The following is a 15,163-nucleotide window of genomic DNA, read 5'->3' as shown; positions in this document are numbered from 1 at the left end:
CGAGTCCCTTCGGGGTATATGCGGTTACCATCTTTAAGATCGCAGGTTAGGCGCAAGTTGGCTACCTTTAGTTCGCACCCTCTACACATTAGACTAACAGCTATACTCCCCCCAAACGGTGATGTTATTATCATACTCGTACTTAGGGGTTCTGTTTCTAGTGCTAGTGCAATTTTGCAGGCATCAGACATAAGCGAGAGAGATGCTCTAGAGTCGAACAAAGCTTGTACGCAGGTATTATAATAGCGTACCTTGGATCACAGAGGGATCCTGCTCTTATTCCTTAGTCTGTAGCGCGAAGATACGCCCTCCAGTGCCTTGCTGGGTTCCCATGGGCTGTTTTCCCTTGTTTTGCCCATTCTGCTGCTGTGATGAGCCTCCAGGGTTTTGCTTCACAAAACCTGTTTGTCCAAAGCTCCCATTACCCTCCTTCTGAGGTTGCGGGCATTGGCGACTGTAGTGGCCCATAGCCTGACAGTTGTAGCACCGAACTGTCGTTAAGTCCCAACCACTTCTTTGTGGTTCACCACGCCCTGGTGTAGTAGTCTTCCAGAGTTGGTCGCCTTGAAGCAGGTTAGAGGGTTTGGTGGGGTAAGGTCCACGGTCGTTGCTGAGGGTTTGGGTTCGGATTGGCCCACCGATGCTATTATTCGCCTTCCTCCACTGGGTTTTGAAGTCATTCTCCTCACTCTCTAGTCGGAGAGCACACTTCTCGACTTTAGCATATGTGGTAAAGGCTTGAGCCACCACAGCCTTCCTAGCAGTTGTCAGCCCCCACTCAAACCTTCTTGCCTTCTTGTCCTTGGTTGGAATGGAGGTTAAGGCATAACGGGACAGTTCCTCGTACTTGGCCGCGTACTGAGTGACGGTCATTGTTCCTTGCTTAAGGTTCAGGAACTCTTGTTCCTTGGCCAGGCGAAGGGGCGTGGGAAATATTTATCGAGAAACAGGGTTTCGAACTCGGCAAACGTCATGGTGGCTATGGTATGGGTTGCTTCCATCAGGTCCCACCAATAGCGGGCTTCTCCCTTCAATTGGTATGTGGCCAAGGCCACATGGTCTCCGTCCTGGGTGATCCCTAGGGTTCTAAGGATCATCTTGACTTTGTTTAGCCAAGTCTCGGCCATGACGGGGTTGGTGTCTCCGTGGAAGGTCGGGGGTTGGCGTTTGCAGAACTCGTTCATTACTTGGGTTCGGGTCATGGGACCATCGTTATGGTTATGGTTTTGGCGGTTGGCGTACAAGGCAGCGACAAACGCTTGCATGATTTGGGTTAGGTCGGGGTTTGCGTTGGAGGATTCTCCGTTTTTGTATCCTAATCCACTGCGTCGGTTCACCATCTACGAGGGGAAATTGAAAGGGGGTGTTTTAGTCTACTTAAAACAAATTTTCTTTTTGCAAAAAGGCATTTCTTTCAAAAGTCGAAAGTAGTTTATCGAATAGTATGCAACAATACTCTTAATAATAGCAAATTTTTCATAGATTAGCAGAAAAAAACCATCATCAGCATAGAGTTCCACTATAAGGGCAAATAAGGACCTAAGATAAGATTCTTCCTAATACAAGTTGGAACGATCCTACATACTCCTACAACATGGTCCTACAGGTTGTCGGGGTTTACCCTATGTTGCTGCTACTCCACCCTAGAGTAGGACAATTCCATAAACTCTCTCAACCACTTCATGTAGTTCAAGCTAACAGGTTGGTTAGGTGGTTTATCTATAAGGACAGAGTTTTATCAACACTAAGGAAGGCTTTCTAGGTTCCACAATTGATTCTTGATTTAAGTCATCATCCAATTGTTCGGGAATTCCCAGCTCGGTGGTACTGCCAATTTTCAACACCTTGCTTCAATCCGAAGATTGTTTTGTCAGAATTCCACCCAATTTGGGACGGTAAACTTAAACTCAATTCACGTTTGTGCAACAGTCAAACTATCTCATGGTTCTACCCATTCTACCCATGGCCGAGGTTTTGAACCTAAAGCTCTGATACCAAGTTGTAACGCCCCCAATTTTGGGTACGTTAAAAAGACAATTTCATTGAAACCTCAAAATAGAGTCTGGCTCTTATTACATCATAAATCTCATAAGAGTACTTTTAATACACAAGGGAGGGTATCTAAGGTTCCTAACTACAGCTCCGCCTATTCCTCCATCCTTGCCAGCTCTTCGGCTCCAAAGGCCTCCAAGGTGTACAGCTTACCTTGCTCATCTGCAAAGTCTGACACATTATACCAGCGTCGCCACCAGTATAATATGTCAGGGTCACCAAAGGTAACACTATGAGCTACGAAAGCTCAGCAGAACAATCCTATACCCGCTAACCCATGACTTACAAACAATAGGTCATATACAATAGACAGTAACAATAACACATTCACATTCGCTATTCAAACTATCGTTGGTGTCCATGATTTTCTGAGTTTCTCCTACGCGACTCATCGTAAACTGTGTCTCATTTTCATATACCGATCAACATTTCCAAAATCATTTTTCAACACACCCAACCTCGGTTCCGCCGTTTCGGGTTCCCGAGTATCCTCACAATGGTTCCGCCGTACCGGGTTCCAATTGGCACACAAAACTTGCATTGGCTCTTCTCCGCGGATAACCAAGCCACATTACCAATGAAGCTACCACGTCCGGCCGCCTTGGCAATCTTCACAATGGGCTACCAAGTCCGGCCACATTGTGGTTTTCACAATCCACACAATGGGCTACCAAGTCCGGCCACATTACGAGTTTTCATACACACAATGGGCTACCAAGTCCGGCCACGTTGCGGTTTTCACAATCCACACAATGGGCTACCAAGTCCGGCCTCATCGCGGGTTTCCATACACACAATGGGCTACCAAGTCCGGCAACATTGCGGTTTCAAAACACATCTCATCATTATCCACACCCTAGGTGTCATGTTTCTACTTTCTCGATTTTTGTGTCACGTTTTCATGCATAGACTCCGCGGTAGGACTTTTCACATATGAAATCATAAATCATTCATTGTAATCTTGAAACTAAACTAACAATATTATCTAACTCTATATTGTCAATCATGCTTAATCAATACTTAAAGCATAACGCCACATTTACGGTCGCCTTTGGAGTGAGAATCACTTATGCTTTATCATACCACAAGTAATACAAGCAATTCATATAAGCATGCTCATAATCATCTTAAAGACCAAAATACAAATACGTTTAAACAAACGATAAGTTCTATCCTTCGAAATCCGTTAAGGATAATCTACTTATACTTAGGGAAGTGAGTAGAGGTATTCTACATATACTTAGGAGTAGTAGATAGGGAGAATCTACCATTCTTCTTGGCGGTAGTGCCGACTACGAAATGTAAGTTGATAATCGGGTTGAGTGAGTTCTTACGGTAGGCTTCCGGTAGCTTCGAAAGAGAAAGGTTTCTCTCGAAACTAAATCTTGACTAAACTACTTAAACTTTTTGGATCGAAGGGTGGTTGAGGGGCGGTTTAGTGGCGGTCTTGGATGAGTTTCTTGAAGAACACAAGAAGAACTCAAGAACACCAAGAAAAAGGAAGAACAAAGCAAGAACACAAGAAATTCTAGAAAGAGAACTTGAAGAATGGAAGGTGTGAGTTGAATGGTGAGAAAGAGGTGCTATTTATAGCAAAAGTCTTGGCTATTACCCAATGGATAAAATTTTTCCTAGCAATTATTGTCCAATGGGTAAAGATTTTTCAATTAAACTATTCTAATAAACACATGGTACTTTATAATAAAATAAGTATACCTATATATATATATATTAAAATGCGGTGAGGGATCCCTCATTTTATTAAAATGCGAGACTCCCCTTCCCGATTGAATTTCGATGATCCGTGCCGCTCAAAAATATCAAAACGTGATTTTAAAGGTCTCCGTGAGAAATCAGCAAAAAAAATGACCGGGAAGGGCTTCATCCGAGCAGTTTTCATTGAACGGTTCAAAAAAAAACTGCTCGGATGACGCCCTTCCCAGTCATTTTTTTTGCTGATTTCTCTCGGGGACCCTTAAAATTACGTTCTGCACGCATTGAACGGTTCGGATTTTCAAAATTTGATCGGGAAATGAAAGTCCCTCATTTTGTTAAAATGAGGGATCCCTCACTTGAAAATTCCTCTATATATATATATATATATATATATATATATATGTACCAAAAAAAATCTAGGTAGATTTCCAATATTCAATAAAAAATTACAAGATCAAGATTTTTTATTAAAATAATCCAATTTTGCACATGTTCTTATTAAAATATTGGATTTTGTACTTTAGGAAATCCTAGGGAAATCTAGGATATATATTATAAAGTACACACATATATATTTATATAAATATATCATCACATGGAAAATCTAGGAAATGATTATTAAAAAAAAAACCTAGTACTTGTTGGCAAGACTAATACTATTATCCAATGGGTAATAATTTCCCTAGCGGTTAATAACCAATGGATAAAAGGGTGAGGTACTTTATTCATTAAAATAATACCATGTCCTTTAAGCATGAGTATATATAACAATATATAACTATATATATGTACCTTTAACAAATCAGCAAATTGGTCTACAGTCCATTTTGGACCAGCCCATTTGGATTCTAGCCCAGTTTCTTTTACCGTGCTGGACTTGGTCCATTATATTGTTTAATTTGAAGTCTAAAGTCCTTGAATTTACTATTTTAGCCTTTTGTATTTAAAAGTGGGGCCAATTTACATTCCGATCGTGCGCTGTCTCTAATTTTCAAATGGCGCGTTGAACGCTAGGGCTGGCGATCGTCTCTCTCTCTCTCTGGATCTCTATTAGGTACGTCTCTCTCTCTCTCTCTCTCTCTCTCTCTCTCTCTCTCATTGTTGCTGCTTTTTTTGCAAGTTATGGCTTAGTTTTGAGTTTGTGCGATGTTGACTCCGTTTTGAGTTTGTGCGATTTGTAATTGTGCTATTTTTTGGAGTTTTGCAAGCTGTCATTGTTCGGTAATGCTGTTGTTAATTTACTGGCACAATGATCATTTGTGTATTGGCATATTTGTATCTGTTAGTCTTTCTGTGTATCTGTCATGTTGTTTTTGTTCGTATGTTGTATTTGTATCTGTATCTATCAGCGTGATTTTATTGGCATGTTTGTATCTGTTAGTCTCTCTGTGTTTCTGCATGTTTTTGTTCTGTATCTGTCAGCATGTTCGTGTATCTGTGTCCCTTTGTCTCTATTTTGTTTGGTATATGCGTTTATATTTGTCCTGTTATACCTTTTGTTTTCTATTTGTTTTTGCAGAGTAGGATTACTCTATTTCAATGGCTTCTTCGGTTATATTGACGTGCAAATATGGTGAAGTTACTCTAGTTGTCATGGCTACAAGAGGTTTTGGTTTCAATGATCTGGTGGAAAGCATTCATAAAAAATGGCAGAATTTGGGTAGTTTTAAGCTTTTTTATGCTGTTGCTGACCATCATAATTGCATTGTGGACAATGATGAAGACTTTTGTAACATGATTGCATTAGCTGCTGCGTTTGGTGTGACTTGTGTTGATGTATCTGTTGGGGTTATTTCTTCTTCTACCATTGAATGCGGTAAAAGTTTGGGTGAATGTGTTAGGAGTTTTGAATATGGTGAGTGTAGTACTTTTCAAGGAGAGGAAGAAGATCCGCTTGATAAATTTTGTCCTCATCATGAGACGGTGCGTCTTTCAGCCGATTGGGTTAATTTGCTTAAGTGTGTTGGTCAAGAGTTCAGAGATGGTGTAGATGATTTTAAGGCTTGTTTGTCCAAATATGCCGTTGAAGTTGGTTTCAAGTATAAATATCTGAAAAATGACAGATCAAGAGTAACGGCCGAGTGCTGTAAGAAGTTGGATGGTTGTACATGGTTTATTCACGCAACTTTAGAAAGATCGAATAATTTTTTTTGTTGTCAGGGAGTTTCACAAAGAGCACAACTGTCTTGGTACATTTTTTAGTTCAAAAAATCCTCGGATGACCTCAAAAATTATTGCCAAAGAAATTGTTGAGGAGGTTCGTTCGAAGCCATCTTATACACCGATAGAGTGTTTGAAACATTTTGAGGGACGATATAGTTGTTTGATTGGTTATTACCATGCATGGTTAGCAGTTGAGAAAGCAAATAAGGAGCTATTTGGTGATTTTCAATTATCTTTTGACAAACTCCGCTGGTATGGTGAGGAATTAAAGGAGAAAAACCCGGGGACTGTTATGGATGTGGAATATTGCAATGAGACTAATCGGTTTATAAGGTTTTTCCTGGCGTTTGATGCATGCATTAAAGGCTTCAACTATTGTCGTCCTATTTTGGCTGTTGATGGTACCTTTTTGAAGGGGAGATACAAAGGAACGCTTCTCTCAGCTATAGGAAAGGATGCCGATCAAGGTTAGTTACTGTTTTTTGTTGCTTGTTGTATCTGTTAGTCTCTTGGTATCTCTGTCAGCATGTTCGTGTATCTGTTGACATGTTGGTTTTATTGGTATATCTGTGTATCTGTCTCTTTGTTTTGGTATATCTGTTGTTGATGCAGTTGATAATGTATTTTATTGTTTGCTTTTGTTGAAGGATTAGGTTTTGTTGGTATATCTGTCTCTTTGTTTTGGTATATCTGTTGTTCAAACAGTTGATAATCTTTTTTTTGTTGTTGCTTGTTTTATCTCTTAGTCTCTTGGTATCTCTGTCAGCATGTTCATGTATCTTTTGTTGATTTTGTTGTATCTCTTAGTCTTTTGACATATTGGTTTTGTTGATATATCTGTGTATCTGTCTTTTTGTTTGGTATATCTGTTGTTGATACAGTTGATATTGTTTTTTGTTGTTGCCTTTTGTTGGAGTAGGATTATTTCCTCTTGCTATCGGTGTTGTTGACTCTGAGACAGAGGCAAATTGGCAATGGTTTTTGGAGAAGCTGTCGATAGTTATTACGTGTTCTCGGCCTCTTACGTTCTTTACAGATCGTCACTCTGGTCTTGTAAAGTATGTGCCTACAATTTTCCCAACTGGTTATCACTCTTACTGCTTGCAGCATTTGAAGGGAAACCTTAGGGATAAGCTTTCAGATCGACTCTCGAATGGGTTTAGGGAGAAAGTAGTCAATCTTTTCAATGATTGCGCACATGCTCCTACTGTGATAACTTTTGCCAAGGCTCTTGAAGAGCTATGTACTGTTGGTGGAGCGAGTGCAAAGAATTTTGTTGAGTCATTGCCGCTTGAGAGATGGGCAAACGTGTACTTTGAAGGTAGACGATATGGTGAAATGACTTCAAATGCAGCTGAGTCATTTAACAACCAGATTCTTAAATTCCGTCATTTGCCAATATGTGAGTTTGTTGATAAGGTAAGGGTGCTAATCATGGAGCAGATGTGTAACAGGAGACTACTATCAAACAAGTGGAGCAGCTATGTTTTTCCTGTAATGGAGAAAAAGTTGATTGACCGTTTCAATAAAGGTCGAACTTGGCATGTGGCAGCAGCAAACGATGATATTTTTGAGGTTTTTTCTCAGCCGACTGTTGTGGTCGATCTTAAGAAGAGGACATGCACGTGCTGTCGTTGGCAACTTCATCTTTTTCCATGTGTGCATGCTGTTACAGTTATTCAAAAGACAGAAAAGCAAATGTACGATTATATTGATCCCTATTATACCATCGAGGCTTTCCAATTGTCGTATGAAGGTACTATAAACCCGGTCCCCACTCTTGGAGCTCCGGTGATCACGAAAGAATCTGCCATCATTCTTCCTCCTAAAACGAGGAGGCCACGTGGGAGGCCAAAAGTTGGGAGAATCCGATCAAGGGGTGAGAAAGTAAGGCAAATGTTGTGCGGGAGGTGTGGGAAGTTAGGCAAACACAACAGAAGGACTTGCAAAGAGGCCGTTGATTGATGATTCTTTAATTGCTATTCTTACGTTTTCTAGATATACTTTGTAATTGACTTTCATTTGGATATAAATCGAGGTGGTTCATTTACTGCAGTCATTTTGTGTATCTAATTGAATGTTGGTATAACTGTATCTGTTTTAAAAAGGTATATTGGTATATGTGTATCTGTTTTATGTTGGTGTATCTGTTTATGTCTTTATGTTGGTATATTGGTGTATCTATATGTGTATGTCGGTATATCTGTTGGTGGTATGTCTGTATCTGTTGCTGCGTTAGTGTATCTGAAAGATTTCCCTCGAACCGTACATACGATTTTCATCATTGTCCAGAATGCACTTTGTAATTGACTTTCATTTGGGTATATCTGTTGGTGGTATGTCTTGCATAGGGGCAAGACATTCCAAATATGGTCAGGTGGATGCCTAGTGAGAATAATTTTACAAATGAAAAACAAGAGATATAAAGATTAATTCTACTTCAGTAAAGATCATAACCATTGTGGTCCAATTGTTTGGACAACAAAAAATATGTACAACCATTGGTATGGAAAATTCCAATTGTTTGGAGCCGAGCATTCATATATACAGACTAATTCTACTTCATAACCCTTGTCGTCCGGTTTGAGGATACCAGTTTACCACCGGACACCAAAAAAATATGTACAACCCTTGGTATGGACCAAAAAAACTTTAATTCTTGAGCGAAAGTATATGCCTAAATTGCCAATCCGTGCATTAGCTGCTTGCTTTTCTATTATTCTGTTGACCATGTTCTGGGCTTGTCATTACATGTACAGACTAATTCTACTTCATAACCCTTGTCGTCCGGTTTGAGGATAACAGTTTACCACCGGACACCAAAAAAATATGTACAACCCTTGGTATGGACAAAAAAACTTTAATTCTTGAGCAAAAGTATATGCCTAAGTTGCCATTCCGTGCATTAGCTGGTTGCTTTTCCATTCTTCTATTGACCATGTTCTGGGCTTGTCATTCAAGAATATATAGACCAATTTAGCTCTGAATTTTTTCAGATTTTCCACAGTGAGATATGTTGGGACGGGCTTTTGTTCTTCAAGTTGTTTAATGATATAGCACACAATTATTCCACAATCAACCCTGTAGAATTCATAGAAAGCAGGTCGAAGAAGAGAAGAGTTTAGAAACACAACAACGGTGACAGATACAGGGACAGATACACCAACATAAAAATAACAGAAGCTTACGATCCAGGTTGTTGCTGAGGCGCATCATCAATGGAGCTTATTGGAGCACTGAGTGTGTTGGTTGGAAACAGTGCTGGTTTAGGTGTAGAAATGAGTTCAAAGCTTGGTGGTTTACTAAGAGTCAACTTCCTCATTTGCTCTTCCACGTACTCTTTCTACAATTTGTAAAAAACAGCAATTTTTTTTTAATGTTATGATTGAGGGATGGACTACCAAATTAAAGGTAAAGTTATGTACCACAATGGAGGCATCTGTCAAGTAAGGATCCTTCTTTTTCTTGGGCTTCGTCAAAGAATCATAGTGCATCCATTGTTGCTTGGAAGTATCGTAGACCAGAAGAGTCCAATGGTCAGGAGTTTTCACTTTTCTGCCTCCCATTGAATTCATCGGGAATATGAGATATTTGTAGAATGCAACACCATTTATGTCGATAACTTTGTCCAGTTCTTTCAGCTTTTCGTTAATTAAGTTTGTTCTTGCATCAGCTTTTTCTTTGATTAGTGTCTGTCAAAAAAGAATGTATTTCACATATTATCAGATATTGGGAGAACATATATCTGTTCTCAGTTGACAAAGATAGAATACTGAACAGTTTGCATACCCAACAGGTGGATGTAATGTAGAAGTAGTTCCCGTGTGTTTTTACTGTCTTTTCTTCCTGTCTTTCCAAAATGTAAGTGAGCCCATCAATGCACTGCAATAGTATGTCTTGATGTTAGAATTGAAGTTGATTAAAAACAGATGTACCCATAGACCTAAAGTACTAAACAGATGTACCAAATATGCTTAAAATAGATATACCAAGTGTACTAACAGATACGTTGTTCCAAATAGACCTGTATTGTTCCAAACTCAAAAACTACCAATAAGATGTACCAAACATGCTTAAAAACAGATATACCAAGTGTACTAATAGATACAAACCTATATTGTTCCAAACTACAAAAACTACCAAACAGATGTACCAAACATGCTTAAAAGAGATATACCAAGTGTACTAAAAGATACAGATATACTAACAGACCAGCATTGCTTCAAACTACAAGAATCGAACTGATTTACCAACATGCAGATATACAAAACCAACTTAGAAACCAGTAGATATACAAACGTATTAACAGATACACTCACATAAAATCAGATACAAGTAAAAATAGTTTCTTTGGTGTTACCGTGTTTCCGATATCACCCTCGTTCAACAGATTCAGGACGTCTTCGATTGTAACTGTATCATTGTTGACTGGGTTGTGCCAGATGAAAGCTCTGCGATTGCTAGAAGAAAAGATGTATTAAATGGAATGAAATTTGTGAATTTTACTCGATACGAATCTACCTTTGCTGATTTCACTCACTTTTTGTCTTCTTTCTCAAATTCATAAATTGTATCTAGTAGATCCATATCTTCCTGCGAAATGTAATTGAACAGCTTTGTCATTTCAAATGCAAAATTGCTTTTCTTTCTTTCCTTCTGGTTCCTTTGATAGTAGATGAACCCTTCCTCCATCTTCACTGTTCTGTCATCTTTGCCCTTCAGATCTTTTACCATTGACGGCGGGTCAATATCATCTTGTTTTCTCTTCCTTTTCTTTTCTTCCTTCCTTTCTCCTTCCTGCGTGTCTTTGAAGATTTGGTAGATCGTTTTGTCAATGACTTCGTCAGACAAAATTTCATCATGCAATCCAGTTGCTATCTCAACTCTTTCGCTGATAGTTTGATCAACTTCTCCTTCCTTGCTCTGCTCCTCTTCTTGCATTTTGTCTTTGTCTTCTTCTTTGTCCTGCCAAAGTGAATTAGGCAATTATGATTATGATTTATGTGCGTAACTAATGTACAGATACATATATGACAAGGCATACAAATATACCAAAAGACTAACAGATACAGATATAACTAAACAAATTCCAACAGATATAACTAAATAAATACCAACAGATATACAAACAGATATAGCAACATACTTACGAAGAGATGTTTTTCTTTCGTGGTATTCTTGTGTAACCATATGGGTTACCATGTCATCTAGGCCATCTTCGAAACTTGCTTTGTCTTTTTCAGATTTTTCAAGTTTTTCCTCTAATAAGTCGTTGCTGACGTACAAACCTCCTATCTCAACCTCCTTTTGCACAATTTCTTCCTGCAGGATACCCTTTTCAACATGTACCGTCCCGACTTCTGTTTCATAGTCAAACATTTGCTTAGCGGCGTCTTGATACGGTACATGGTCCCTTTCAAGTTCAGCTATTTTTTGTTGCAAAGTTTGAATTACATTGTCCTTTTCCTTCGATTCTTCCTTCAACCTGTCAATTTCTTTGAGTAGGTCAAAATTAGGTTGTTGGTATCATTGTTAGTCTCCTCAACCCCCTCGTCCTTCTCAGATTTCGATCCATCGTCGTCCAAGCTGCACTCCCGAGCATCATCATCCTTCACATCACTCTCATTTTCAATTTGTTCAAGAAAATGCAACAACTTTTTCTCTTTCTCGTTGATGGGCTCCAATTCTGCATCCTTTACCATTTCTGGATTAAGGGATTCCAATGGTGTTCGTGCCAACGCTTCTGTTAAATCACTCATATCCCACTTCATAAACCTTGGACAATTGTCTTTTGATTGTTGCATATTCATTATGCTTGTATGCTCGCAGAGCCAATACTGCATTCAAGCAAAGTAGCTATCACCGTAGAATTCTAATATAAAGCAGATACAGGTATAGAAAACAGATACACATATAAAACAGATACAAATACAGATACCAATATAAAACAGATACAGATACAAATACACAGATAAAACGGATACACATATACGGATATACCAATATAAAATAGATACAGATATAGCAACAAACATGACATTAAACTACAAATAGAAGAGATATTCACCAGTAGTCCAAGTACACATCCACCAACAGTTGTTGGATTTGTATGCTTTGTATCAAGCTCTTTGACCAAGTGCTCTATAATGAATGTTGACCATGCATACATTGTGGATGTGTTGAGATCCTCAATGAATGGACAGTAAGCCCAGCTTAATTTTGGTTGTGAGAGTGGGACAAAGATTGTCGCGAGAACCAACATCATTAGCACACGTGCGATGTCTTGTGCACTTTCAGTAGAATCTTCTGTAAAAGCTTTTCTCAAGAATATCTTCATCCTTGAAACTAACATTTCCTTTTGTTTTTTGAAGACTCTGTCAAGAAAATCTGAATTTGGCCTTCTTGGGTTCCCTTGGAGGTGTATTTTGATTGGTCCAGATTTGATTCCAAAGATAAGTGTCAAATCCTTGACACTTATCTTAACTAATTTGCCACCAAGATCAAAGTATCCCTCCCTTTTGTACTTTTCGACCAACTTCAATGTAATTTCATCGCTTTTCTTCACGAAAAGTTCATTAATTTCTGGTTTGGTCATTGCAAACAAGAGAATTGCAAAAGGGGTTTTTTTGATCTTACGAACTTGGAGAGGAGTGAATTTTCTGCGTTTCAGAAGCCGTACAAGGCTGACGAGATTAGACCTGCAGGAGATTTGTATAGATGAGATAATGTTATACAAATAAACCAACATAAAACAGATGCACCAATATAAAAACAGATACACCAGTAATGTAACAGAGAAACCAACATAAAACAGATGCATCAATATAAAAACAGATACACCAATAATGGAATAGATACAGAGAAACCAATATAAAACAGATGCACCAATATAAAAACAGATACACCAGTAATGTAACAGATACATATAAACTAACATAAAACAGATGCACCAATATAAAAACAGATACCTGTATTGGCAGCTCTCTTTTTTGATCTCAACAACATCGTCGTTCTCCTGCTTCTCCATTTTCCCTTCTTGTTTTTTTACCCTTTTTTTAGGAAGACGTGGGCTAGACTTCTTCTTTTTTCCCTTTAATTTACCTTGACAAACTTGTTGTCCTCCTCGTCTTCCTCAACATTTTCCTTGTCTTCCTCCTCGTCTTCCTCATTTTCTTTCTCATCTTCCTCCTTGTCTTCCTCAACATCTTCCTGCTCGTCTTCTTCACCATCTTCCTCTAAGACTACCACATCATCTTCTTCCTCGTTTCTAGTCTGCTTGTTTCTGTTTGATTTTCGAACATGCTTCTTTTTTATTTCAATCGTCGTTTCAAATTTTTTTGACATCCTTGTCGTTCTTATTTCTCTTTTGGTAAGAGATCTTGTTATTCTCCTCGATTGAGTACCTTTAACAGGTGATTTCTGTGAAGCCCTCCTTTTATGTAGCGATTCAATGTCATTCTTCTCCTGTTCAGTTTCCTTTATCTGTGTTTCATCATCATCATCATCATCTTCCTTTTGATCTGTTGTTTTCTTTACAGCAATTGAAGGTGAGTTCTTTCTTGCTCGCATCTTAAATCTTACCTTTTTTGCCTCTAACAGTCTAATCTGTTCTACTACATCTTCCTGTTCAGAATAAAAAACACAAATCCAAAATAAATATAAAAACAGATATACGATCTATACATATACACAGATACCAACATTGGTACATAATTCCAATAGACCAACCAGATGTACTAACTTGCTTGCAAAAACCAAACAAATATACCAACACAAAACAACAGATACACAAAGTGTACTAACAGATACAGAGATACCAACAGACCTACATGGATCCAAACTACCAAACAGATATACCAAATATACTTAAAAAGAGATATACCAACTGTACTAACAGATATAGACCTAAAACATACCTACATTGTTCCAAACTACAAAAACTACCGAACAGATGTACAAAACATAATTAACACAGATATACCAAGTGTACTAACAGATACAGACCTACAAACAGACCTACATTGTTCCAAACTACAGGCAGTAATGATTACCAAAATAAGTAGGATATCGAAGACATATTAGTTTGCACTTCGTTCTTTAGGATCCATGACTTGGTGAACATAAACTCTGAAAGAAGGTTCTCAAAAGAAACTAAAAACTTACAAAATACGCTAATACAGGCACAACGATATACATAGAAGACAGTTAGTATACCAAATAACAACAACAGATGTACCAAGTGTACTAATAGATACAGACCTACATTGTTCCAAACTACAAAATAAATGTACCAAAATAATGTCAAAAAGCAAACAGATACCAGCACAAAACAAACAGATGTACCAACTCATTCATAATGAACTCAACAATAACGATGATGAACTCAACAAACAGATGTACCAAATCGAACAGATTTACCAATATGCATTCAGATACAGACATTGAACCCTAAGTTAGAAGGCGATGGAGAAGACAATAATGAACTTAACAACAACGATGATGAACTCAACCATGACGATGAGAAATGAAAACGAGAACATGCATTCAGATACTGACATGAAACCCTAAGATGAAGAAGACAATGATGAACTCGATCAAGAGGATGAGAAGTAAAAACAAGGTCGATTAACTCACCGGACGTCGTTCCATTAGTGATCGATCGATCGAAATGAAAACGATCTGCTGATTCTTTGTCGATTCTCTCTCTCCCTTCTCGTTTCCACAGACGTTTGGCGTATGGTGAAGTTTGGCGTATAGTGAGCTCACGTGTTTGTTTTTGTAATTTTTGGGCTCGCGTGAGGGATCGCGTGATGTAGGGGTTTTTTTTTGTAAATTCTGGACAGAATGTCCTTTAGACTTTAAAAGAAAATATTTATGTCCTTATTATAGTAAAAAACCTTATAGTATGTCCTCCTACTCAATTTACCCTTAACAAATCTAGTAAAATACTCTTGGTAGAAATCTAAATTTACTCTATTGTCCAATGGATAAAAGTTTCTCTAACTTTTATCGACCAAAGGGTAAAGGTTAAAGGTCCAAAAGGTGCCACTAAGTTTGGAAGGTTCAAAAGGTTCAAGGAGGTTCAAAAGGCTCATTTAGGGTTAGGAGAAAGTAACTAAATGGTTAGAATTTAACTATACTTGCCAAGTAGAATTTTTAGCCAAGAAATATAAATTTTAAGGACTAAAATTTAGTTAAAATGGATTATAGAAATTTAAAAGGAATTTTAAAA

General features: G+C 38.2%; 3 protein-coding genes across 3 annotated transcripts; 1 reads left to right on the top strand and 2 right to left on the bottom strand.

Annotated features, from left to right (window-relative positions):
- Nucleotides 1-5,601: 5,601 nt before the first annotated feature.
- LOC131329403 (uncharacterized) lies at nucleotides 5,602-8,075 on the top strand. Its single transcript, XM_058362503.1, has 2 exons — nucleotides 5,602-6,398; nucleotides 6,851-8,075. Exons 1-2 carry the CDS (start codon nucleotides 5,987-5,989, stop codon nucleotides 7,894-7,896), a joined length of 1,458 nt encoding a protein of 485 aa, XP_058218486.1. The 5' UTR covers nucleotides 5,602-5,986; the 3' UTR covers nucleotides 7,897-8,075.
- Nucleotides 8,076-8,703: 628 nt separating this feature from the next.
- On the bottom strand, nucleotides 8,704-11,310 carry LOC131328475 (uncharacterized). The gene is made up of 7 exons (XM_058361416.1): nucleotides 10,984-11,310; nucleotides 10,472-10,896; nucleotides 10,292-10,391; nucleotides 9,721-9,813; nucleotides 9,357-9,623; nucleotides 9,120-9,274; nucleotides 8,704-9,012 (listed from the first exon to the last, which is right to left on the bottom strand). The coding sequence occupies exons 1-7, from the start codon at nucleotides 11,308-11,310 to the stop codon at nucleotides 8,817-8,819; spliced, it is 1,563 nt and encodes a 520-aa protein (XP_058217399.1). The 3' UTR covers nucleotides 8,704-8,816.
- On the bottom strand, nucleotides 11,097-12,314 carry LOC131330335 (uncharacterized). The gene is made up of 2 exons (XM_058363880.1): nucleotides 11,999-12,314; nucleotides 11,097-11,768 (listed from the first exon to the last, which is right to left on the bottom strand). The coding sequence occupies exons 1-2, from the start codon at nucleotides 12,281-12,283 to the stop codon at nucleotides 11,412-11,414; spliced, it is 642 nt and encodes a 213-aa protein (XP_058219863.1). The 5' UTR covers nucleotides 12,284-12,314; the 3' UTR covers nucleotides 11,097-11,411.
- Nucleotides 12,315-15,163: the final 2,849 nt, after the last annotated feature.

The sequence above is a fragment of the Rhododendron vialii genome, chromosome 6a (assembly GCF_030253575.1).
Source record: "Rhododendron vialii isolate Sample 1 chromosome 6a, ASM3025357v1".
Classification (NCBI taxonomy): domain Eukaryota; kingdom Viridiplantae; phylum Streptophyta; class Magnoliopsida; order Ericales; family Ericaceae; genus Rhododendron; species Rhododendron vialii.
Note: the sequence above shows the minus strand (reverse complement) of the source record. Positions and strands in the feature narration are given on the sequence as shown.